The sequence below is a fragment of the Nomascus leucogenys genome, chromosome 2 (assembly GCF_006542625.1).
Source record: "Nomascus leucogenys isolate Asia chromosome 2, Asia_NLE_v1, whole genome shotgun sequence".
Taxonomy (NCBI): Eukaryota; Metazoa; Chordata; class Mammalia; order Primates; family Hylobatidae; genus Nomascus; species Nomascus leucogenys.
The window spans coordinates 40,702,165-40,726,964 of NC_044382.1; the positions used below are offsets into that span (position 1 = coordinate 40,702,165).

The 24,800-nt window shown below is 39.2% G+C and overlaps 1 protein-coding gene across 3 annotated transcripts in view; it reads left to right on the top strand.

The window, feature by feature from the left end:
• FAM13B (family with sequence similarity 13 member B) overlaps nucleotides 1-24,800 on the top strand; it is a 100,436-nt gene that overhangs the window by 34,850 nt on the left and 40,786 nt on the right. For all 3 annotated transcript variants that reach the window (XM_030828706.1, XM_030828705.1, XM_030828707.1), the window contains exons 8-9: nucleotides 22,130-22,171; nucleotides 23,132-23,287. In XM_030828706.1, coding sequence (XP_030684566.1) covers nucleotides 22,130-22,171; nucleotides 23,132-23,287 — 198 coding nt within the window. The remainder of the gene's footprint in view (nucleotides 1-22,129; nucleotides 22,172-23,131; nucleotides 23,288-24,800) is intronic.

Here is a 24,800-nt window from a genome sequence, read left to right on the forward strand (position 1 = left end):
TGGGATTAGAGACGTGAGCTACCATGCCTGGCCAGTTGTTAGGATTCTTTAATTGCACCTCCTAGAAATAGATTCTGGTTAAAGTATAGAAAAAGCAGTTTATTAATAAGAAGGATTCTGGGCTACAGTCAAATCGAAATGCAAAGATAAGAACATGGGCAGCTCTGTGAAATTTAGAAACACAGAGGCATGGAATAATCTCTTCAGCATGTGGCTATTGCTGTGAGAGTTCTGACTGCCTCCGTCTGTCTGTTATTCTGCTCTGGAGCACATAGCTGTGGGGTGGTCGGGAGAGGGTCTGCCCTAAATTTAGTTAGGTGTCTATTCCCATGGCCAGCGTGGAACTGGTCATTGTGATTTATGTGTATCCGAGGACTGTGTGGGATGGAGGGAGGAGCTAGTTTCCCACGGGAAGATAGGGCTATTACCAAAATGTTGGGGTAGGGATATTAGGCAGCAGAAACAGATAGGTCTACCATTGTGGTCTTCTAGATTTAGTAATATTTATGTGTTTCAGTTAATATCTATACATTTCCCTTTTATTTTAGTTTTGGCTGATAAAGTGTATAAAGATTAAAAAGTGGCCATGACTACTTTTTTTGGTGGTATCTATTGCTTCATTATAGTACTTTTCAGGTAAATAAAACCCTTTACATGTCATCAGAGTAGAGGTACCTGCTGTTTTTTTAGTTGACATTTATTTATTTATGAAAATGTTAATAATTTAACTCTTGAAAGTAAAAATATCCACGGTGTGTAGTACCTTCAGACTGTGTTCAATTTATTATTCTATTTGTTATTAAAGATGCTCGTATTAAAATTTTTTATAAATTACCTATTTTTACATTTATTTGAATGGCAACTCATTTTTACGGATGTTATTACTGCTTGAGATAGAGGCTAAAGATTGAAGTTGTTTATAGATGTGTCCTCTATGAAATTAAAAGTAAATAAAAATGCATGCCATTTCATAAGTGCTTAATGAGAGATAAGCAAATGAAAAATTGAAGTGGAATGAAGCACACAGGTAGTTAGGCCCGGCGCGGTGGCTCACACCTGTAATCCCAGCACTTTGGGAGGCTGAGGCGGGCGGATCACAAGGTCAGGAGATTGAGACCATCCTGGCTGACGTGGTGAAACCCCGTCTCTACTAAAAATACAAAAAAAAAAAAAAAAAAAATTAGCCGGGCATGGTGGCGGGTGCCTGTATTCCCAGCTACTCAGGAGGCTGAGGCAGGAGAATGGCATGAACCCGGGAGGCAGAGCTTGCAGTGAGCCGAGATGTCACCCCTGCACTCCAGCCTGGGTGACAAAGTGAGATTCTGTCTCAAAAAAAAAAAAAAAAAAAAAAAAAAAAAAAGGAACAGATGTGTTTGATCAGCCTTTCAGAAAGAATGATTAGGGTTTTTAAATATATTTTTAGAGATATTTATTTTTGCATGTCTCTCTGCTAAACAAGGGTATCTGTTTGTTTTTTGTTTGTTTTCACATGGAGTTTCACTCTGTTGCCCAGGCTGGGCTGGAGTGCAGTAGCGTGATCTTGGCTTACTGCAACCTCCGCCTCCTGGGTTCTCGATTCTCCTGCCTCAGTCTCCTGAGTAGCTGGGATTACAGGCGCCCACCACCATGCCTGGCTAATTTTTGTATTTTTAGTAGAGACGAGGTTTTACCACACTGGCCAGGCTGGTCTCTTGAACTCCTGATCTCTAGTGATCCACCCGTCTCGGCCTTTCAAAGTGTTGGGATAACAGGTGTGAGCCACTGCACCCAGCTCCCATTGAAGTATATTATTTCTAATCCCCAGCAACCCACTTAAGCTTTTTATTCTTGTTTCTTATAAATTATAAAAGTATTTTGCTGAGTCTAGCTGATTTCATTAGTATAACATGTCCGTTGTTTTAAAAAACTAAGATCATTTATTATATTTTTTTTCTCTGAACTCTTCAGAGAGGAAAGAGCATTTCATTCCTTTGGTTAAATCCCTTTAATGTCTATTGAAGGAGCCAAAATTCTTAAATGGCCTGTAAGGTTCTATATACATAGTGTACCCCATCCCACCCCTAACTGCTGTACCCTTTTTTCCTTTATCTCTTGCCTGCTCTCTCTTTGGTCATTCTCTTTTGGCCATAACAAAATTCTTTAATTCACCAGTCATGTTCTACTTGAGCCTTTGCACTGGACTGTTCTTCTGTATGGATAAATATGCCCCTAGATAGCTGCATGGTTCTCTCAGTATGTTCAATTCTTTGCTGAAATGTCACTATATCAGTGATAAACTCCTCATCCCCCATTCTTGATCTCCCTTACCCTGTTCTATTTTGTCCATAACTGTTATAACCATCTAACATACGTTTATTATTGTTATTGTCTATCTTCCAGCATTAGAAAGTAAACCATGAGACAGCAGGATTTTGTTTACTCATGTATTTATAACACTTAGGATAGTGCCTGCTACAGAATAGGCACTCAGTAAAGTATTACATGTTGAATAAATGGAGCTTTAGAAGCAAGATGGAATTTTCTTGAATGTTCAATTTAATATGATTAAAATTACATATATAGCAAATGTGTCAGTGTTCTGAGACAGAAGAAATATAAAATGTATTGTTTGATTATCTACCTTGGGTGAAAGGAAAGTCAGGGAGAAATTTCACTAGAATGCATAGGGCCTAGTACACAGGGAGCTCTTAATGTATTTGAAACTGGAGATTGAACTTTTAGTAATTAACATGTCATCTTTTTGAGTATTCCTATGAAGTAATTTGCAAACATTTATTGGAAATATTAGGTAGCCTGCTTTGTGTTTCTCTTCAGAAGTAGCCTAGGAAAGTATGTTGGAATCCTAAGAGAAATAAACACTTGGGGGATGATTTAAGTTAGCAATTCTCAAACTTTCGGTCTCAAACATTAGTACCCTTATAAACAGTTATTGAGGACTCCAATGAGCTTATGTTAATGTGAACTATACTTGTTGGTATTTACCATATTAGAAATAAAAACTGAGAATATTTAACTACAGGGAGTATTTCTTTGCCAAGTTGTAGTTTGGAAAGATGCTTTTTTTTTTTTTTTTTTGAGACAGTGTCTTGCTCTGTTGCCCAGGCTGGAGGGCAGTGGCACAATCTTGGCTCACTGCAACCTCTGCTTTCAGAGTTCAAGGGGTTATTGCGCCTCAGCCACCCAAGTAGCTGGGTCTACAGATGTGCGCCACCACACCTGACTAATTTTCGTAATTTTAATAGAGATGTGGTTTCACCATGTTGGCCAGGCTGGTCTCGAACTCCTGGCTTCTAGTGATCTGCCTACTTCAGCCTCCCAAAGTGTTGGGATTGATTATAGGCATAAGCCACCACTCCTGGCCTGGGTGCTTCTGTTTGTAGCTAAAATGTAACTATTTATGACCTCGTGGATTTTTATTAAATTCTTTCTCCTTTATTAGTTTTAAGTTAGTGCTTCTCAGATATTTTGGTTATACAATCCCTTACACACTTAAAAATTATTGGGCACCCTAAAGAACTTTTGTTTCAGTTTGTTACATCTATTGGTGTTTATATTAGGAATTAAAACTGAGAAAAAAATTATTTAGTTAATTTTTTATTTTTTTGAGACAGGGTCTTGCTGTGTCGCCCAGCCTGGAGTGCAGTGGCATGATCATGACTCACTACAGCCTTGACCTTTCAGGCTCAAGCAATCGTCCCACCTCAGCTTGATGAATAGCTAGGACTACAGGCATGCAACACCATGCCTGACTAATATTTTATATTTGTTGTAAATACAAGGTCTCATTATGTTGCCCAGGCCAGTCTCAAGCTCCCGGGCACAAGTGATTCTCCAGCCTTAGTCTCCTTAAGGTGCTGGGATTTCTGGGCCTTATTTAGTTTTTTAAAGTAACAATAAACCTGTCACATATTAGTGTAATTTTTTTAAATGAAAAGTAATTGTGTTTTCTAATTCCCTAAATTTTTTACTGACAATGTTTTACATTTTTGCAAATCTCTTGAATTTCTATCGTGAAGGATTCTTACATTTTCTTCTGCATTTAATCTGTTGCTGCTATGATCTGGAGTTTTGGTATTAGGAAGTGGGGCCTTTGGGAGGTTATTACACCATGGGGGTGGGGCCCTCATGAATTAGACTAGAACCCTTATAAAAAGCCTGAGAGAAGACTCCTTACCCCTTTCACTCAATGGTAACACAGTGAAAAGTCTATCAATGGGCCCTCATCAGACACTGAATCTGCTGCTGCCTTGATCTCGGACTTCTCAGCCTCTAGAACTGTGAGAAATAAATTTCTGTTATTTCCTTAGTATATGGCATTTTGTTATAGTAATGTGAATGGACTAAGAAAATTGGTGCTGAGGAGTGGGTGTTGCTGTAACAAATACCTAAAATATGGAAGTTGCTTTGGAACTGGGTAATGGATAGAGGCTGGAAGGTCTTGGTGTCATCCAGGCTGGAGTGCAGTGGTGTGATCTCGGCTCACTGCAGCCTCCGCCTCCTGGGTTCAAGTAATTCTTCTGCCCCAGCCTCCTGAGTAGCTGGGACTACAGGTGCACGCCACCACACCTGGCTAATTTTTGTATTTTTAGTAGAGATGGGGGTTTCACCATGTTGGCCAGGCTGGTCTCGAACTCCTGACCTCATGATCTGCCCACTTCAGCCTCCCAAAGTGCTGGGATTACAGGCATGAGCCACTGCACCTGGCCAAAAAATTTTTTAAAATGAGCTGGGCATTGTGTCATGTGCTTGTGGTCCCAGTGACTCAAGAGGCTGAGGTGGGAGGATTGTTTGAGCATGGGAGGTCCAGGCTACAGTGAGCCATGATTGCACCACTGCACTCCAGCCTGGGCAACTAAGTGGGACCCTGTCTCAAAAAAGAAAAAAAAAAAAAAGACCCTGAAGGCAATTCAGAAATCAATTACAGGCCTTGAGTGCAAGGGCCTGCAAGGAGGCCCTAAATGCAAAGGAGGGGCCACCAATGATGGGGGACCTTGGGGACCTTGGCAAGATTCCATTATGCCTGGCACCATACTCTTCTGCCACTTTAGGTATGGCTCTGGTGTGATAACAGGCAGCACCATCTCTACCAGAGCACAGAGTGTGTGAGCCCTAGGGGTGGCTACCTCTACCGTTCAAAGGATGGGGCTGCCCCTGTGACCCAGGGAAGAGGACCATGATGGGGATGGGATATGGTATATTGGTCATTTGGAAAAGATTGCTTCACTGAGTTCTGTACATCTTCCAGATGTTGGCATATTTCTTAAAGTTCACATTCTTTAATATCACTGTTGATTGCATCAGAAGCATCTTTAAGTATTCAGGTGTTTTTGAGCTTATGGAGGAGGATACAGGTTTTCCAGAATTTTGATTTTTGCTTGAAAATTCAAATTTTATATTGTCAGTTTTTCTTAGAGTCTTAGTTGTTTTTGAGAAAATGTCTGCCAGTGTTCAAGTCCTAATAACCATGATTTAGATGTTAGTCTATCTTTCAAGTAAAAGTGGTATTCCATAATAAAAGTGATTAGTTTAGCTCTCAACTCAAACAAGATAAGCTATGCAGCAGAAGTGCTTTATAAGTACTTCCCATTTACACTGAAAATTAAAAAAGAAATGTACTCAAGGAATAAGATGAAATTAATCATTGTTTTCTGCTTCTCCATCATGGACTGGCCCCTTTTTAAAAAGTTTCAAGTGGCTGGTGAGGAAGAATGCAGTGGCCACAGTATTACTTGCCTGGACTTAGGCTAAGACACAGTATTACTTGCCTGGACTTAGCTGCCAAGCAGCTTTTTCTACCATTGATTTTGCATCATCATTGTTGAAAACTTTAAACAACAATTTTAAGTTTATTTGAGCATTAAAGGATTCATGAATCAGGCAGCAGTCAAAACCAGAGGAGGTTCAGAGTGCTCCACTTGAGCAGCTTGAGCATTGGGGCTTTTATAGGCTGAAAGCAGAAGTAAAGAAATAACTTGATTGGGTAGGCATTTGCCTTATTTGGATATGATACAGTGGAAAGTTCCTAGTTAGAGGTTAGTCTGCGGGTTTTTTTTTTTTTTTTTTTTTTTTTGAGACAGGGTCTCGCTGTCGCCCAGGCTGGAGTGCAGTGGCACGATCTCGGCTCACTGCAGGCTCCGCCCCCCGGGGTTCACGCCATTCTCCTGCCTCAGCGTCCTGAGTAGCTGGGACTACAGGTGCCCGAGTTGGCGGGTTTTGATTAGTCATCTTACTGTTGACATTGGGTTTTAGTTTACTTATGTAGGAAGCCAAGGCACTGGAGCCATCTCAGCCTGATGGCCTCCCAATTTAAAAATTTTGAAAACATGCAAATGTCAGCGCAGTGAAAAAGGCATACAGTATGAAGGTACTTCTAACTCTTTCATAGAAAGGGTTTTGAAGACTCTCAGGTTTATAGACCTCTTTTTGAGAACCAGTGGTTTAAATGTTTGTGTGTGAGTTGTATTGATTGGTCTGTTCATGTATCTGTTATTTCTGCAGTTGTCATTAGCTATGTTTTGTTAAGATTTAAGCTGTCTTTGGAGTAGAAAAAATGGTGGAGTTTGGGGTGTGAGCAGCCTAGGGTGCATGAAAAAGCAGTAGTTTTGTTTGATTGTTCCTGAGGTTCAGTCTTATCCTTGAAGTCCATGGAAATCTCAAAATTGTCTCTAAATTGTTGTTTTATATCCACATGTTTATCATTTAGCTTTATATATATGTTATAGATATATATTAGATATATAATATGTATATGATATATATTATATATAATATGTATATGATATATATTATATATAATATGTATATGATATATATATTATATAATATGTATATGATATATATTACATATATATTATTTATGTAATATATATATATTTGAGATGGAGTTTCGCTCTTGTTGTCTAGGCTGGAGTGCAATGGCGTGATCTCAGCTCACCGCAACCTCCGCCTCCCAGGTTCAAGTGATTCTCCTGCCTCAGCCTCCCAAGTAGCTGGGATTACAGGTGCCTGCTACCATGCCCAGCTAACTTTTTGTAATTTTAGTAGAGACGGGATTTCACCATGTTGGCCAGGCTGGCCTTGAACTCCTGGCCTCATGATCCACCTGCCTCGGCCTCCCAAAGTGCTGGAATTACGGGTGTGAGCCACGGCACCCGGCCTCCTTTAGCTTTATATTTAAATGTACAAATTTTAGGGGAATTTTTACCTTTAAAAAATGTGAAGAGAGAAAGGAGAGTTCTAAAAGAGCTTTTACCTTTTCTTCCCTGTGCTTTATAATCTTTTTCCTGTGTTGTATTGGGAAAGTTTATTTTGGCTTGAGGTTTAGGTAATTTTTAATTTATGCTCATGCTTAAGAAACCACAAGCCAAAAAAAATTACTTCGTGTTATAAAGTTCATTTAAAGTTGTGCTTCTGATGCCTTCCTAAAACTCAATTTAGAAAGATGAAAAATTGGGCTGGGCGCAGTGGCTCATGCCAGTAATCCAGCACTTTGGGAGGCCAAGGAGGGTGGATCACGAGGTCAGGAGTTCGAGACCAGCCTGACCAACATGGTGAAACCCTGTCTGTACTAAAGATACAAAAAATTAGCTGGGCATGTTGGCGAGCGCCTGTAATCCCAGCTACTCGGGAGGGTGAGGCAGGAGGATTGCTTGAATGCGGAAGGCGGAGGTTTCAGTGAGCTGAGATGGCACCATTGCACTCCAGTCTGGGCGACAGGGTGAGACTCCATCTCCAAAAAAAAAAAAAAGAAAGATGAAAAAATTGAAACTCTCTTTGTGGGTTACTAACGCTAGGGCTTCATTCTTGTGAGTTCATTGGTTTCTGATGGTTCAATTTTAGATGAGGTGCAGGAAAGAAGTGATTTAGGAAGAGCCATGGGTTTAGGGTTTTAAGACTGGTTTCTGGCCAGGCACCATGGCTCACGCCTGTAATCCCAGCGCTTTGGGAGGCTGAGACGGGCAGATCACGAGGTCAGGAGATCGAGACCATCCTGGCTAACATGGTGAAACCTCATCTCTATTAAAAATACAAAAAAAAAATTAGCTGGGCGTGGTGGCCGGCGCCTGTAGTCCCAGCTGTTGGGGAGGCTGAGGCAGGAGAATGGCGTGAACCCGGGAGGCAGAGCTTGCGGTGAGCCAAGATCATGCCACTGCACTCCAGCCTGGGTGGAAGTGCAAGACTCAAAAAAAAAAAACTGGTTTCCACTTCATTCTGTGGATCCCCTATTATTGAGAAAATATGCCTTCAGTTGACTAGAGGGGGTATGCGAACTGTAGTAGTATCTTTTTTCTTTTCTTTCATCATTGAGTCATATAGTTTGCAAAATATTTCAGTTGACAGGTTTTATCAGTTCACATTTTCAGTATCCAGGTTCCACTTGAGTGTAAAAAGGGAGTCATACTTTGGTGGAAGTACCAGAAATGTTGGGCAGTAACAAGTAGAATTTATGCTCTGGGTCATGAGGAAGTTTTATTAGAGTTAAAAAAAATGTTTTAAGTACTAGCACATGATAAATATTGAGAGGTTCTCTCCCTCTTTTCCCTCTCCTGTAAATGATGCATTTGATATTTTAAAGACTTGTTATATATAACTTATTGACTAACTTTGTAACAGTGAGAAATCTTTTGATACACTCTTGTCATAGGTATAAAGTACTCCTAAGTTGATGGGGAAAGTAAGGAAAGGATTTTTGCTTTTGGTTTTAAAGGAGCATGAGATTATTATTTTTGTTTTGTTTTATATGTTTATTTTTCGAAACCATAGTTTTTTAAATGGTAATTTTGGTATAGTTCTAGCATGACTTATCTGGAAGCTATCCAATTTTTAGGCTTGAAAAGTTAACCATAAATGCTTTTCTCAAATTGGATAATTGAACAATAGCACTCTACCTATTTTGCATATTTTAGTAATTTCGTATTTACAATTTATGTCCCTGGATGTAGTAGTTTGATTAATGAAAACAGATTGGTTTCTCCACTTACATTGGATTAGGCTTATATATTTTTGAGAGAAGTCTAGCTGGATTAAAAAGTTTATTCCTCTTTGTCCACCTCCTGAAAAGTTGCAAAGTAATGAGGAAAAAAATTGTAGACTCTTGATTGGGTACCTCCTTGTCAGTAGTGACCTCATGTTGCAGTCTGCTTCCGTTTAAACTGCAGAGTGTAGCACAGCTCTACTCTGTGTAGGACTCAGCACTAATAATTGCTCAGCAGTTTTTATAAGCCCATCACCTTCCTTTACTGTGCTTTCAATGAGGTCTTTACCTGATGTTTTTGTTGGAAGATGCCAGGGTATTCAGAATGGTTTCCAAGGCTCTGTTGCACAGGTAAAGTGATCTTTACCAGAGTTAGTTGAGGCTGAACTGCAGTACTTTTATTGAAATATCGTTTGTAGCATTAAATATTTACAATTGGGAAATTAAAATAATAGTAGTTTCTTATTTTATTTGGATACAAAATATTAGTGACTGGAGTAAGTGGTTGTAAGATTGATCTTATGTTCTCAAGATGATTATGTCATCGTAGGCAGATTTGAAAATAGAGTTAATAGCAGAAGGGATAAAATGTCAGGAAATGACTGTAGTCTTCAATGTTATGCTTGACTAATGACTTTAAAATATATATGTCCCCTGTGATTTATTGTTTGTCTTTCTAGTCAAGTCTTCCTTGTCTAGGGGTTTAATGAATACAATTAGCATTTTTAGGTGGTCTTTGTGGCATCTGCCTATAGTACCTATGTAACTTGACCTGAAATTTCTCAGCAGTTATTTTTCTTGTGTCTTTATTTTAGCTGTCACATCCCTGTGATATCTATATATTTTAGCTGCAGATGCATAACTATATTGATATATCTTTTTTATATCTATTGGTGTGTGTGAGCCCTGGCTGATATATCAGCGCTTTTTACCCACAGGATTTGACTAAAGTATGAAAATAAAGAATAATTAAAATCTGTGAAATCTGAAAGCTAAGTCAGTCCTTTTTGTCCTTCAGAAGCTGAGAGAACAAAGTTGTACAATTCATTTTGTATGTAGCCTTGTGGGTGACAACCTGACTCTTACAGTACAAAATCTATTTATTTGATTTGTTTACTGTGGCTGGTGGGAGGCTCCTTATTAAAAGGAGCTGTTTATTTGATTGTCCCAGCATATTCTTCAGGGCTAAAAAATCTTTACTCTTGCAGTAATAATCGAGCTTGCTGATCACTGCTTTTATATATACTTGTAGTTTTCAGTAGCAATTAAAAGGGATAGGAAGCAAAAAAGATCAACTACCTTGTGATCTATTCAATTTAAGACCACCGGAACTTTCGCCTCTTTTTGGCTCCTTTGAATAACTGGAAACTTTATTAAACTTTATTGTTTTTGGAGGTTAGATATAGACCTAAGCCAGTATTTCTTAAACTTACTACTATGGATAAGAATCATCATTGGCATTTGTTAAAAATGTAGACTCTTAGGCCCTACTTTAGAGATTTGGAGTGGGAACTTGGAATCTACCTTTTTAACAAGCTTTTTTCCTTGTTTTATTTTATTCTATTTATTTATTTATTTTGAGACGGAGTCTTGCTCTGTCACTCAGGCTGGAGTGCAGTGGTGCAATCTCAGCTCACTGTGACCTCCACCTCCCGGGTTCAAGCAATTCTCCTGCCTCAGCCTCCCGAGTAACTGGAACTACAGGTGCGCACCACCATGACTAGCTAATTTTTTTGTAGTTTTTTTAGTAGATACGGGGTTTCACCACGTAGGCCCGGCTGCCCTCGAACTCTTGACCTCAAGTGATCTGCCTGCCTCAGCCTCCCAAAGTGCTGGATTATAGGCATGAGCCACCATGCCCAGCCTCTTTGCTTTTCTAAAAAATTAATTTTTTAATTAAAAAAATAGATGGGGTTTTGCTATGTTGCCCAGGCTGGCCTCAAACTCCTGGCCTCAAGTTATCCTCTGCCCTGGCCTCCTGAAGTGCTGGGATTACAGGCATGAGCTGCCGTGGCTGGCCTCATTTTATATTGGAAAGTAAATCATACTGCAGAAATGGGCATAAAGTAAATGTATAGCAAAACAAGTTAGAAGCAAATATCCTTGTAACCACACACATCTGTGAATAAACTGTGACAGCACCCCAGTTGCTCTCAAAATCCTGATCCCCTCCCTCCCTACTAAGGTGATTACTACGTGGACATTATAGCAATCACTTCCTTATATGTTTTAGAGCTTTATGAAAATGAAATCAGATTATATGTAAATTCTTGGTCTGGTTTCTTTCACTGAACAGTGGTTTTTTTCACTGTGTAAGTTTGGGATTTATCCATGCTGCTGCATGTCACTGTGGCCTGTATCATTGTTGTAAAGTATCCTCTTGTATGATTACACCACAATTATCCATTTTGCTGTTGGTGAACAATTCAATTGTTTTTACTTTGTGACTATTTTTAATAGTAGTGTTATATACGTTCTTATACCCATCTTCTGGTGTACATGTGCATGCAGATGAAGACATAACACCTGTCTTCAGTTTTAGTAAGTATTCCCTAATTATTCAACGTACTTATTCCATTTTACATCCCTAATAACAGCGTGTGACAGTTGTTTCACATCCTTGCCAACACTTGGCGTTAACTAATCTTGTGAGCATATAAGAGTATTTCATTGTCACTTTAATAAGAGCCCTCCCCTTTTTCATATGTGTTTTGGCTGATTCCTACTTTTGTGAACTTTAGTGGTTCATTGGAGGTTTTTTTTTTTTGAGACAGAATTTCGCTCTCGTTGCCCAGGCTAGAGTGCAATGGCATGATCTCAACTCACCACAACCTCTTCCTCCCAGGTTCGAGTGATTCCCCTGCCTCAGCCTCCCGAGTAGCTGGGATTACAGGCATGCGTCACCATGCCCGGCTAATTTTTGTATTTTTAGTAGAGATGGCGTTTCTCCGTGTTGGTCAGGCTGGCCTCGAACTCCCAATCTCAGGTGATCTGCCCGCCTCGGCCTCCCAAAGGGCTGGGATTACAGGCATGAGCCACTGTGCCTGGCCTTTTTTTTTTTTTTTTTTAATTCTTTGTCAGGAGACTTTAAAAATATATATTATATTAAAAATAGGTTTTAAAATTTTATTATTTTTTATTATATAAAAAATAGTTCCTGGCTGAGCATGATGGCTCACGCTTATAATCCTAGCACTTGGGGAAGCTGAGGCGGGAGGATCACTTGAGCTCTGGAGTTTGAGACCAGCCTGGGCAACATGGTGAAACCCTGCCTCCACAAAAATTACAAAAGTTAGCTGGGCATGTGCCTGTAGTCCCACCTACTTGGCGGTCTGAGGCAGGAGAATCCCTTGAGACGGGGACATGGAGGCTGTAGTGAGGTTTGTTTGTGCCACTGCACTCTAGCCTGGGTGACAAAGTGAGACCCTGTCTCAAAAAAAAGTTGCTAATTTTAATCAAATTTGTCACTCTTTTCCTCCTGTGGTTAATGCTTTTTGTGTCATGTTTAAGAAATCTTTTCCTAAGTAAACATTTCCACTTTATCTTCTTACCTTTATTATTTTACCTTTCATGTTTAGATCTACAATCTACCCAGAATTGATTTTATCTCTCATGTGTGAGGTCGGGGCCAAGTTAACTTTTTCCATTTGGATACCAAATTGTATCGCATTCATTTTTGAAAACACTGCCATTTCCCTGCTTTCTGTACACCACCTTTTGTTCTAAATGAAGTGTATATGATGGTTGTTTTTCTTTTCTGTCTGCCTATTTTTGTGTGTGGGTGCCATACTATTTTATTTACTTTGGCTTTCTGGTATTTGAGGTTTGGGATAAAGTACAGATCTCCAACAAAATAACACTGTCACTTCAGGAGATTCTGATACAAATGGTCCACGGATGACATCCCTGCTCTAGAGATGCTACAAGAGAGCTCCCAAATTCTGGCTTAGTGTATTTGCCTTTGTTTATAGTTATAAAAACACATTATTAAATGGAGCCATTTTAGTACATAGTTGCACACATTGTTTATGTTTGCACATATAAAAACAATTTCTGTTATTACTGTCTAATCTTAACACCAATGATTTCACAACAGTCCATTGTATGTGTCCTGATCCATTTTATATATTCATTTGCTGATATTTCTTTCTTAAAGATAATTCTGCAAATATAGTAAAATGTTAATTGTAGACTCTAAATGTTGGGGCTATAGGTGTTCTTATACGGTTTATTTTCACTTTTCTGTATTTTTGAGAAGTTTTATAATATTGGAAAAATGCTACAGAGAATACTTTATGGTATAAAATCCATCCTCCCCTTTTGTTTCTAGGATAGATTGTGGTAGATTTGATAAACCCTTTTTGATAGAGTCTCAGACTTTCTGAGTCAAAGTGCATGCACATTTTTAGAGCTCTTTGAAATGCATTACTAAATAGATTTCTGTAAGAAATTTTTACTCATTAACCTTCCCACTAGCAACATGCATGCCAGTTTCATAGCCTTTATCGATATACTATATTGACATCAGCAGAAATATATATAAATTTTATTTTAATCCTTATTTTTTTTTTTTTTTGAGATGGGAGTCTTGCTGTGTTGCCCAGGGTGGCCTCAAACTCCTGGGCTCAAGTGATCCTCCTGACTCAGCCTCCTGAGTAGCTGGGACTTGAGGCATGAGCCACTGGCACCTGGCTCCTTATTTTAAACTTGTATATCTAGTTAGGTTGATTATTTTTCTTTTTGGTTATTTAATTCTTTATGAAATATCTTGTATCCATTTACCTACTAGCATTTTATTGATAATCTAATCTGACAAAAAAGGGTGAGAAAATTCCTCTGGGAAAATGAGCAGATGACTAATAAGGGCAAATCTGAGAAAGAACAGAGAGGATATAAGCCCTACCAAGAATTAAAACATTATGTAAAGCTTTAGTAACAGACTGATGAAGTAAGTAGTTGAGAATTAGAGAGCTTCTTCAGAATTTGGTATAAGATAAAGCAAGGTGAGCGACACAGAAGACGGGTGATTTCTGCATTTCCATCTGAGGTACCGGGTTCATCTCACTAGGGAGTGCCAAACAGTGGGTGCAGGACAGTCGGAGCAGCGCACGGTGCGCGAGCCAAAGCAGGGTGAGGCATTGCCTCACTCGGGAAGCGCAAGGGGTCAGGGAGTTCCCTTTCCTAGTCAAAGAAAGGGGTAACAGACGGCACCTGGAAAATCGGGTCAGTCCCACCCTAATACCGCGCTTTTCCAACGGGTTTGGAAAATGGCACACCAGGAGATTGTGTCCCGCACCTGGCTCGGAGGGTCCTACGCCCACGGAGTCTCACTGATTGCTAGCACAGCAGTCTGAGATCAAACTGCAAGGTGGCATCGAGGCTGGGGGAGGGGCGCCCGCCATTGCCCAGGGTTGCTTAGGTAAACAAAGCAGCCAGGAAGCTCGAACTGGGTGGAGCCCACCACAGCTCAAGGAGGCCTGCCTGCCTCTGTAGGCTCCATCTCTGGGGGCAGGGCGCAGACAAACAAAAAGCAGGAACCTGTGCAGACTTAAATGTCCCTGCCTGATAGCTTTGAAGAGAGTAGTGGTTCCCCCAGCACGCAGCTGGAGATCTGAGAACGGGCAGACTGCCTCCTAAAGTGGGTCCCTGACCCCCGAGCAGCCTAACTGGGAGGCACCCCCCAGTAGGGACAGACTGACACATCACTCGGCCAGGTACTCCTCTGAGACAAAACTTCCAGAGGAACGATCAGACAGCTGAATTTGTGGTCTCACGAAAATCCGCTGTTCTGCAGCCACCGCCGCTGACACCCAGCCAAACGGTCTGGAGTGGACCTCTAGCAAACTCCAACAGACCTGCAGCTGAGGGTCCTGTCTGGTAGAAGGAAAACTAACAAACAGAAAGGACACCCACACCAAAAACCCATCTGTACATCACCATCATCAAAGACCAAAAGTAGAAAAACCTACGAAGATGGGGAGAAAACAGAGCAGAAAAACTGGAAACTCTAAAAAGCAGAGCACCTCTCCTCCTCCAAAGGAACACAGTTCCTCACCAGCAACGGAACAAAGCTGGATGGAGAATGACTTTGACGAGTTGAGAGAAGAAGGCTTCAGACGATCAAACTACTCTGAGCTACGGGAGGAAATTCAAACCAATGGCAAAGAAGTTAAAAACTTTGAAAAAAAAAATAGATGAATGTATAACTAAGATAACCAATGCAGAGAAGGGCTTAAAGAAGCTGATGGAGCTGAAAGCCAAGTTTCGAGAACTACGTGAAGATTGCAGAAGCCTCAGGAGCCGATGGGATCAACTGGAAGAAAGGGTATCAGTGGTGGAAGAAGAAATGAATGAAATGAAGCGAGAAGGGAAGTTCAGAGAAAAAAGAATAAAAAGAAATGAACAAAGCCTCCAAGAAATATGGGACTATGTGAAAAGACCAAACCTACGTCTGATTGGTGTACCTGAAAGTGACGGGGAGAATGGAACCAAGTTGGAAAACACTCTGCAAGATATTATCCAGGAGAACTTCCCCAATCTAGCAAGGCAGGCCGACATTCTGATTCAGGAAATACAGAGAACGCCACAAAGATACTCCTCGAGAAGAGCAACTCCAAGACACATAATTGTCAGATTCACCAAAGTTGAAATGAAGGAAAAAATGTTAAGGGCAGCCAGAGAGAAAGGTCGGGTTACCCACAAAGGGAAGCCCATCAGACTAACAGCTGATCTCTTGGCAGAAACTCTACAAGCCAGAAGAGTATGGGGGCTGATATTCAACATTCTTAAAGAAAAGAATTTTCAACCCAGAATTTCATATCCAGCCAAACGAAGCTTCATAAGTGAAAGAGAAATAAAATACTTTACAGACAAGCAAATGCTGAGTGATTTTGTCCCCACCAGGCCTGCCCTAAAAGAGCTCCTGAAGGAAGCACTAAACATGGAAAGGAACAACCGGTACCAGTCACTGCAAAAACATGCCAAATTGTAAAGACCATCGAGGCTAGGAAGAAACTGCATCAACTAATGAGCAAAATAACCAACTAACATCATAATGACAGGATCAAATTCATACATAACAATATTAACTTTAAATGTAAACAGGCTAAATGCTCCAATTAAAAGACACAGACTGGCAAATTGGATAAGGAGTCAAGACCCATCAGTGTGCTGTATTCAGGAAACCCATCTCACATGCAGAGACACACATAGGCTCAAAATAAAGGGATGGAGGAAGATCTGCCAAGCAAATGGAAAACAAAAAAAGGCAGGGGTTGCAATCCTAGTCTCTGATAAAATAGACTTTAAACCAACAAAGATCAAAAGAGACAAAGAAGGCCATTACATAATGATAAAGGGATCAATTCAACAAGAAGAGCTGACTATCCTAAATATATATGCACCCAACACAGGAGCACCCAGATTCATAAAGCAAGTCCTGAGTGACCTACAAAGAGACTTAAACTCCCACACAATAATAATGGGAGTTTTTAACACCCCACTGTCAACATTAGACAGATCAACGAGACAGAAAGTTAACAAGGATACCCAGGAATTGAACTTCAAGCTCTGCACCAAGTGGACCTAATAGACATCTACAGAACTCTGCACCCCAAATCAACAGAATATACATTTTTTTCAGCACCACACCACACCTATTCCAAAATTGACCACATAGTTGGAAGTAAAGCTCTCCTCAGCAAATGTAAAAGAATAGAAATTATAACAAACTGTCTCTCAGACCACAGTGCAATCAAACTAGAACTCAGGATTAAGAAACTCACTCAAAACCGCTCAACTACATGGAAACTGAAAAACCTGTTTCTGAATGACTACTAGGTACATAACAAAATGAAGGCAGAAATAAAGATGTTCTTTGAAACCAACAAGAACAAAGACACAACATACCAGAATCTCTGGGACACATTCAAAGCAGTGTGTAGAGGGAAATTTATAGCACTAAATGCCCACAAGAGAAAGCAGGAAAGATCCAAAATTGACACCCTAACATCACAATTAAAAGAACTAGAAAAGCAAGAGCAAACACATTCAAAAGCTAGCAGAAGGCAAGAAATAACTAAAATCAGAGCAGAACTGAAGGAAATAGAGACACAAAAAACCCTTCAAAAAATTAATGAATCCAGGAGCTGGTTTTTTGAAAAGATCAACAAAATTGATAGACCACTAGCAAGACTAATAAAGAAGAAAAGAGAGAAGAATCAAATAGACGCAATAAAAAATGAAAAAGGGGATATCACCACCGATCCCACAGAAATACAATCTACCATCAGAGAATACTATAAACACCTCTACGCAAATAAACTAGAAAATCTAGAAGAAATGGATAAATTCCTCGACAAATACACCCTCCCAAGACTAAACCAGGAAGAAGTTGAATCTCTGAATAGACCAATAACAGGCTCTGAAATTGTGGCAATAATCAATAGCTTACCAACCAAAAAGAGTTCAGGACCTGATGGATTCACAGCCGAATTCTACCAGAGGTATAAGGAGGAACTGGTACCATTCCTTCTGAAACTATTCCAATCGATAGAAAAAGAGGGAATCCTCCGTAACACATTTTATGAGGCCAGCATCATCCTGATACCAAAGCCCGGCAGAGACACAACCAAAAAAGGGAATTTCAGACTAATATCCTTGATGAACATTGATGCAAAAATCCTCAAATACTGGCAAACCGAATCCAGCAGCACATCAAAAAGCTTATCCACCATGATCAAGTGGGCTTCATCCCTGGGATGCAAGGCTGGTTCAACATACGCAAATCAATAAATGTAATCCAGCATATAAACAGAACCAAAGACAACCACATAATTATCTCAATAGTTGCAGAAAAGGCCTTTGACAAAATTCAACAACCGTTCATGCTAAAAACTCTCAATAAATTAGGTATTGATGGGACGTATCTCAAAATAATAAGAGCTATCTATGACAAACTCACAGCCAATATCATACTGAATGGGCAAAAACTGGAAGCATTCCCTTTGAAAACTGGCATAAGACAGGGATGCCCTCTCTCACCACTCCTATTCAACATAGTGTTGGAAGTTCTGGCCAGGGCAATCAGGCAGGAGAAGGAAATAAAGGGTATTCAGTTAGGAAAAGAGGAAGTCAAATTGTCCCTGTTTGCAGATGACATGATTTATATCTAGAAAACCCCATTGTCTCAGCCCAAAATCTCCTTAAGCTGATAAGCAACTTCAGCAAAGTCTCAGGATACAAAATCAATGTACAAAAATCACAAGCATTCTTGTACACCAATCACAGACAGAGAGCCAAATCATGAGTGAACTCCCATTCACAATTGCTTCAAAGAGAATAAAATACCTAGGAATCCAACTTACAAGGGATGTGAAGGACCTCTTCAAGGAGAACTACAAACCACTGCTCAATGAAATAAAAGAGGATACAAACAAATGGAAGAACATTCCATGCTCATGGGTTGGAAGAATCAATATCATGAAAATGGCCATACTGCCCAAGGTAATTTATAGATTCAATGCCATCCCCATCAAGCTACCAATGACTTTCTTCACAGAATTGGAAAAAAGTACTTTAAAGTTCATATGGAACCAAAAAAGAGCCCACGTCGCCAAGTCAATCCTAAGCCAAAAGAACAAAGCTGGACGCATCATGCTACCTGACTTCAAACTATACTACAAGGCTACAGTAACCAAAACAGCATGGTACTGGTACCACAACAGAGACATAGATCAATGGAACAGAACAGAGCCCTCAGAAATAATGCCGCATATCTACAACTATCTGATCTTTGACAAACCTGACAAAAACAAGCAATGGGAAAAGGATTCCCTATTTAATAAATGGTGCTGGGAAAACTGGCTAGCCATATGTAGAAAGCTGAAACTGGATCCCTTCCTTACACCTTATACAAAAGTTAATTCAAGATGGATTAAAGACTTACATGTTAGACCTAAAACCATAAAAACCCTAGAAGAAAACCTAGGCATTACCATTCAGGACATAGGCATGGGCAAGGACTTCATGTCTAAAACACCAAAAGCAATGGCAACAAAAGCCAAAATTGACAAATGGGATCTAGTTAAACTAAAGAGCTTCTGCACAGCAAAAGAAACTACCATCAGAGTGAACAGGCAACCTACAAAATGGGAGAAAATTTTTGCAACCTACTCATCTGACAAAGGGCTAATATTCAGAATCTACAATGAACTCAAACAAATTTACAAGAAAAACCCCATCAAAAAGTGGGCAAAGGACATGAACAGACACTTCTCAAAAGAAGACATTTCTGCAGCCAAAAGACACACGAAAAAATGCTCATCATCACTGGCCATCAGAGAAATGCAAATCAAAACCACAGTGAGATACCATCTCACACCAGTTAGAATGGCCATCATTAAAAAGTCAGGAAACAACAGGTGCTGGTGAGGATGTGGAGAAATAGGAACACTTTTACACTGTTGGTGGGACTGTAAACTAGTTCACCCATTGTGGAAGTCAGTGTGGTGATTCCTCAGGGATCTAGAACTAGAAATACCATTTGACCCAGCCATCCCATTACTGGGTATGTACCCAAAGGACTATAAATCATGCTGCTATAAAGACACATGCACACGTATGTTTATTGCAGCACTATTCACAATAGCAAAGACTTGGAACCAACCCAAATGTCCAACAACGATAGACTGGATTAAGAAAATGTGGCACATATACACCATGGGATACTGTGCAGCCATAAAAAATGATGAGTTCGTGTCCTTTGTAGGGACATGGATGAAACTGGAAACCATCATTCTCAGCAAACTATCTCAAGGACAAAAAACCAAACACCGCATGTTCTCACTCATAGGTGGGAATTGAACAATGAGAACACACGGACACAGGAAGGGGAACATCACACACCGGGGACTGTTGTGGAGTGGGGGGAGGGGGGAGGGACAGCATTAGGAGATATACCTAATGCTAAATGACAAGTTAATGGGTGCAGCACACCAACATGGCACATGGATACATATGTAACAAACCTGCACATTGTGCACATGTACCCTAAAAGTTAAAGTATAATTAAAAAAAAAAAGACAAAAAAAGAAAGATAAAGCGAAAGCTCACCAGAGATCACAAATTAAATGGCTAAGAGTGTTCAATTTATAGATTTTTCCCCACACCATTCAGTATGCCACATTGTCATTGGATTATAATTAGATATTAAAAATAAAATGAATATTTCTCGATAGGCAAGGAATCATCTTAAGTTTAGTAGAGATTGCACATATTACCAAGGAAAATAAAACAGATCGCACCACATAAAGATTCAACTTTTTAAATTTAATAGCAGCTGATAACCAAAATGTAAAAATATAAGCAATAGTTTATTAAAGCAAAATATCAGAAAATGATTTAATATCCTAGTTGAAGTTAAGACTCTTTAGGGAAAGCCTCATTTATCTTTTTACTTTTTTTTTTTTTTTCTACAGAAGTCAATAAATATTTAACTTTTAGCTCACAGGAAGCCACTAGAAATAAACTGATGATGGCTACACTCTTCTTTGTACCATGTTTTGGGGTTTTTCGCCCCAGCTTTTTTGGATTTCAGAAATGAAGTTCCAAAAAACTTTAGTTCTTTTATTTCCTTTCTTTTTTTTGAGACAAGGTATCTTTCTGTCACCCAGGCAGGAGTACAGTGGCACGATCACAGCTCCCTGCAACTTCCCTGGGGTCAAGCCATCTTCCTGCCTCAGCCTTCCAAGTAGCTAGGACTACAGGCATGCGCCATCATCGTGCCTGGCTGATTTTTATTTTTTTTTGTAGAGATGGGATCTTGCTGTGTTGCCCAGGCTGATCTTGAATTCCTGGTTTCAAATGAACCTCCAGCTTCAGTCTGCCAAAGTGCTGGGATTACAGGCATAAACCACTACACCTAGCCAGAAAAATCTCAAGTATGAATATTGGTAAACACTTCCCTGGAGACGATCAGCATGAAGTACTTTAGAACCAAAAATAATCCATTCATTGGAAACTATCATGATACTGGCAGTTAACAAAAAATATTTTTATATGTAGGAGGGGTTATGTGTGTCAGATCAAGAGGGCTTACTGTTGTTTGATAAAGCATTTGTTCACTTTGCTACTGAGAGACATGAAGATTGCCGAGTGAATGAATGGTAAATGATACTCATTTGGTTTCCTGCAGTGGATCCTGACAATACTAACTTGATAGCGTTTGTTCTGCATTTTGGTTAGAGATTGTATTGCCACATTTTGGAGGATCTTCATAAAACTAATTTACATTTAAAAAATGATGAGGTAGCTACAGATGTGGTGTTCAGGTCAAGAAGGCAGGGTCACTCCTCCCTATGGCTAAGTGTTGGCTGTGATGATGTGCTTAGGCACACGGTGCCATTTAAACGTACCTTGTCTTTTATCTGATAAATGATTTTTTAAAAATTACCTGTATTCATGAACAGCTAATACTACTGTTCACTTAAATCCAGTACAACTAATTTTCCCTCCAGCTTTGGAAATCGATCAGTTTTTCTCCAACTGAGCACCAGAGAAAGTAGTTGTCCCACTCTCACCCCCACAAGTATATATATTTGGGAGTCTTTTTGTGTGAAAAATTGTTTCTTTAGAAAATTAGATTCATCATCTGTGAGAGGTGTTCATGCTGTGGCGTGTGTGTTTTTGTTTTTAGTCACTTTTTTTTGGTTGTGGAAGGCAGTAGAGCATCTTTGTTAATAGCAGGGGCTTTGGGGTACCCAACCCATGGCCGTATGCATTTGGCCAAGTTAATTAACATCTTTGAGCTTCACTTTTGTGGAAAGGGGGAAGTAATTGTAACTCCTTGGGTATTGAAAGTTATTAAATGAGAGATAAATGCAGGTAATGGTCTTAGCTCATAATGAATTCTAACTTTAAAATTTTTGGTCTTGTTAGTGATACGTTTTTCCAAATTTGTTTTCTTTGGTTAATATTTGAAAGCTTTACCAACCAGATTCAGAAAATATTTCCAACTTGATATGTAAACAAGAATACAACACTTAGTATGTGCTCTCATGGTTGTGTCAAGGTAGTGCAAATGTGGCAGATTTCAGCACATTTTGTAGTTATTGAGTATTGAACATTTTTATAGCTAATTTCTTTCTTTGATTGCAGCACCCATATATCTCCCATCAGCATCCTACCAGCCTCTACAGAGTAAGTAGTATATTTATAGAAGACAAATTTTTAAGATTTTAAAATACTACTAAGCTGTAGAAATGAAAATAATGTACTTGTGCTCACTTTAGAGGAAAGACTGTACACAGGCAATAAACTAGTTTTTTATGTACTGTGATAGTAACAAATGAAGAAGAAACCCATTGCATTAATATACAAAATAAAGATGAGCTTTCTTCAAATGGTTTTTTTGAATCCTCTGAAATAATTGAAAAATGTTCATAGAATATAAGTTTTAAAAAAGTAGACTTTACATAAAAAATGTGAGCAGTACTCATAGTTTCTTTCTTTCTTTCTTTTTTTTTTTTTTTGAGACAGAGTCTCGCTCTGTCGCCCAGGCTGGAGTGCAATTTCGGCTCACTGCAAGCTCCGCCTCCCGGTTTCACGCCATTCTCCTGCCTCAGCCTCTCCGAGTAGCTGGGACTACAGGCACCCACCACCACGCCCGGCTAATTTTTTTTTTGTATTTTTAATAGAGACGGGGTTTCACCGTGGTCTCGATCTCCTGACCTCGTGATCCGCCCGCCTCGGCCTCCCAAAGTGCTGGGATTACAAGCGTGAGCCACCGCACCCGGCCTCATAGTTTCTTTGATTTATCTGTTAGTAGATTATTTTGCTTTATAAGTCTAGCTTTGAAAAGCCTTATTTAGTGGTTTTCTGTATAGTGAGGAGTGAATTATAGGGACAACTGATCCTTCCCATCCCAGTAATAATAGTGACATTATGGTTGATTTGTATATGATTGTCTGTTTGGGTAAATTTTACTTTTAAAACTTAAGCCAGTATCATGTATTCCTTTTATGTATTTCTTTTTACACTTTGGTTTACCCATTTAAGTACCATAATAGTTTTACTGGTCATAGGTTTTAGCATTTATGTCTGTGTCACCAGATATCCAGTTAGAGTGACTGCTTCTTACTAAAACGTGTTGTTTTGTAGTATTTTAGAAAGAACAATTAGAGCAGCTGTGGAACAGCACCTTTTTGATCTGCAGAGCAGCATAGATCATGATCTTAAGAATTTACAACAGCAAAATGTGGTGTGTAATAACGAAGCAGAAAGTATTCATTGTGATGGGGAAGGATCTAATAACCAGTAAGAAACATTTTACTGTTGTTTATTAAATGTTATAAAATTGTTTTATCTTAAAAGTGTATTGCTACTTAAATAACAGGATCTCATCTTTCTTGGAGATTTCTGAAAGTCGTTTGTGAAAAGTGACTTTGTATATATACTTGTTTATGCATCCATACTTAACACTAGATATCTCATAACTTTTTTCATAATATGTGTTTTATTAAGTCCAACACAGGTTTGTTTGTTTTTTGTTGTTTTTTTCCCCCTGAACATCGAATGAAGTAACAAGCTTACCTTTAGGAATTATGTTGTATGAAAAATAACTTGAAAAAATTAGACTCTGCAACAGAGTGATCTAGACAGACAGTTACAGGGGCAGCAGATTGATATCACTATAGTGCATATAATCATTGAGTGAAATGGTGGGCAGAATCATCCTTTGCTATTTAAATAGTTATCCCTTGTCACCAGCCTCTCCCCTCCTTACGTTTTTGTTAGATTAGCTCTTAATACAGGTTGAGCATCCCTAATCCAAAAATCCAAAATCTGAAATGCTCCCAAATCCAAAACTTTGAGCACAGACATGATAGAAGAAATGCTCATTTGAGCATTTTAGATTTTGGATTTTCAGATTAGGGATGCCAGTCTGGCACCTCTCCTTGGGATGTTGTGAGGGACCTTGTTTGTTATGCTCTCTGAAAATTTTCATAAGCAAATGAATGGCTTTTAAAATAATTTATGAGCCAGTTGCTAACTGGCAAATATTCCAAAATCTGAAAACAAACAAACAAAACAAATCTGAAACACTTCTGGTCCCAAGCTTTTCCGACAAGGAATACTTAACCTGTATTTAAATACGTGTTAATTAAAAGTACCTGTAATGCATGATGTTACTCCACTCTTCATCTGACCTGTTACCTTTAAATGAAGGAAAGCCTCCCTTTGTTTTCTGTTACTTCAGTCCTGTATTTCAGGATACCCGTGTGCCTCCCTCAGAGACCATGGTGCAGTGATTTCATGTTTTTCATATATCAGTTTTTTGGGGGTGGTGGGGGACAGATGAGAAAGATGTACCCAAATCTAGAAGATTCATAGGAAGGTAAAGAATAAAAAGATAATTGGGGAGTGGTTTTTTTTTTTTAAAGACAGTTTTTAAAAGGGCTAACTAGAATAGCTATCAAATATAAAATGAAAAATGTAAATGGATGTGAAAACCAGTGCTGGAAATGTTTATTTTTGGAATACCATATAGTACAATTGCAAGCGTGCCATGGATAGCACTGCCAGCCAGTGCAGCTCTATTTGATGGCCTTGGTTTGTGTACTTTGAAGGCATGATTAGAATGCATACAACTGGGAAAAGGCAGGAGAGGGAATGAAAAGAGAAAAAAATTTAAAAAAAAAAAAAGCATGTATACAACTGGATCTATTGGGAGTATTTGGGCAGAATGTGAAGGAAAAAATCAGTATCTAAATGTTAGAAATAGTGGGAAAATGTTTCAAAGGATGTAAGCAGATTTCTTGGAGTTTGT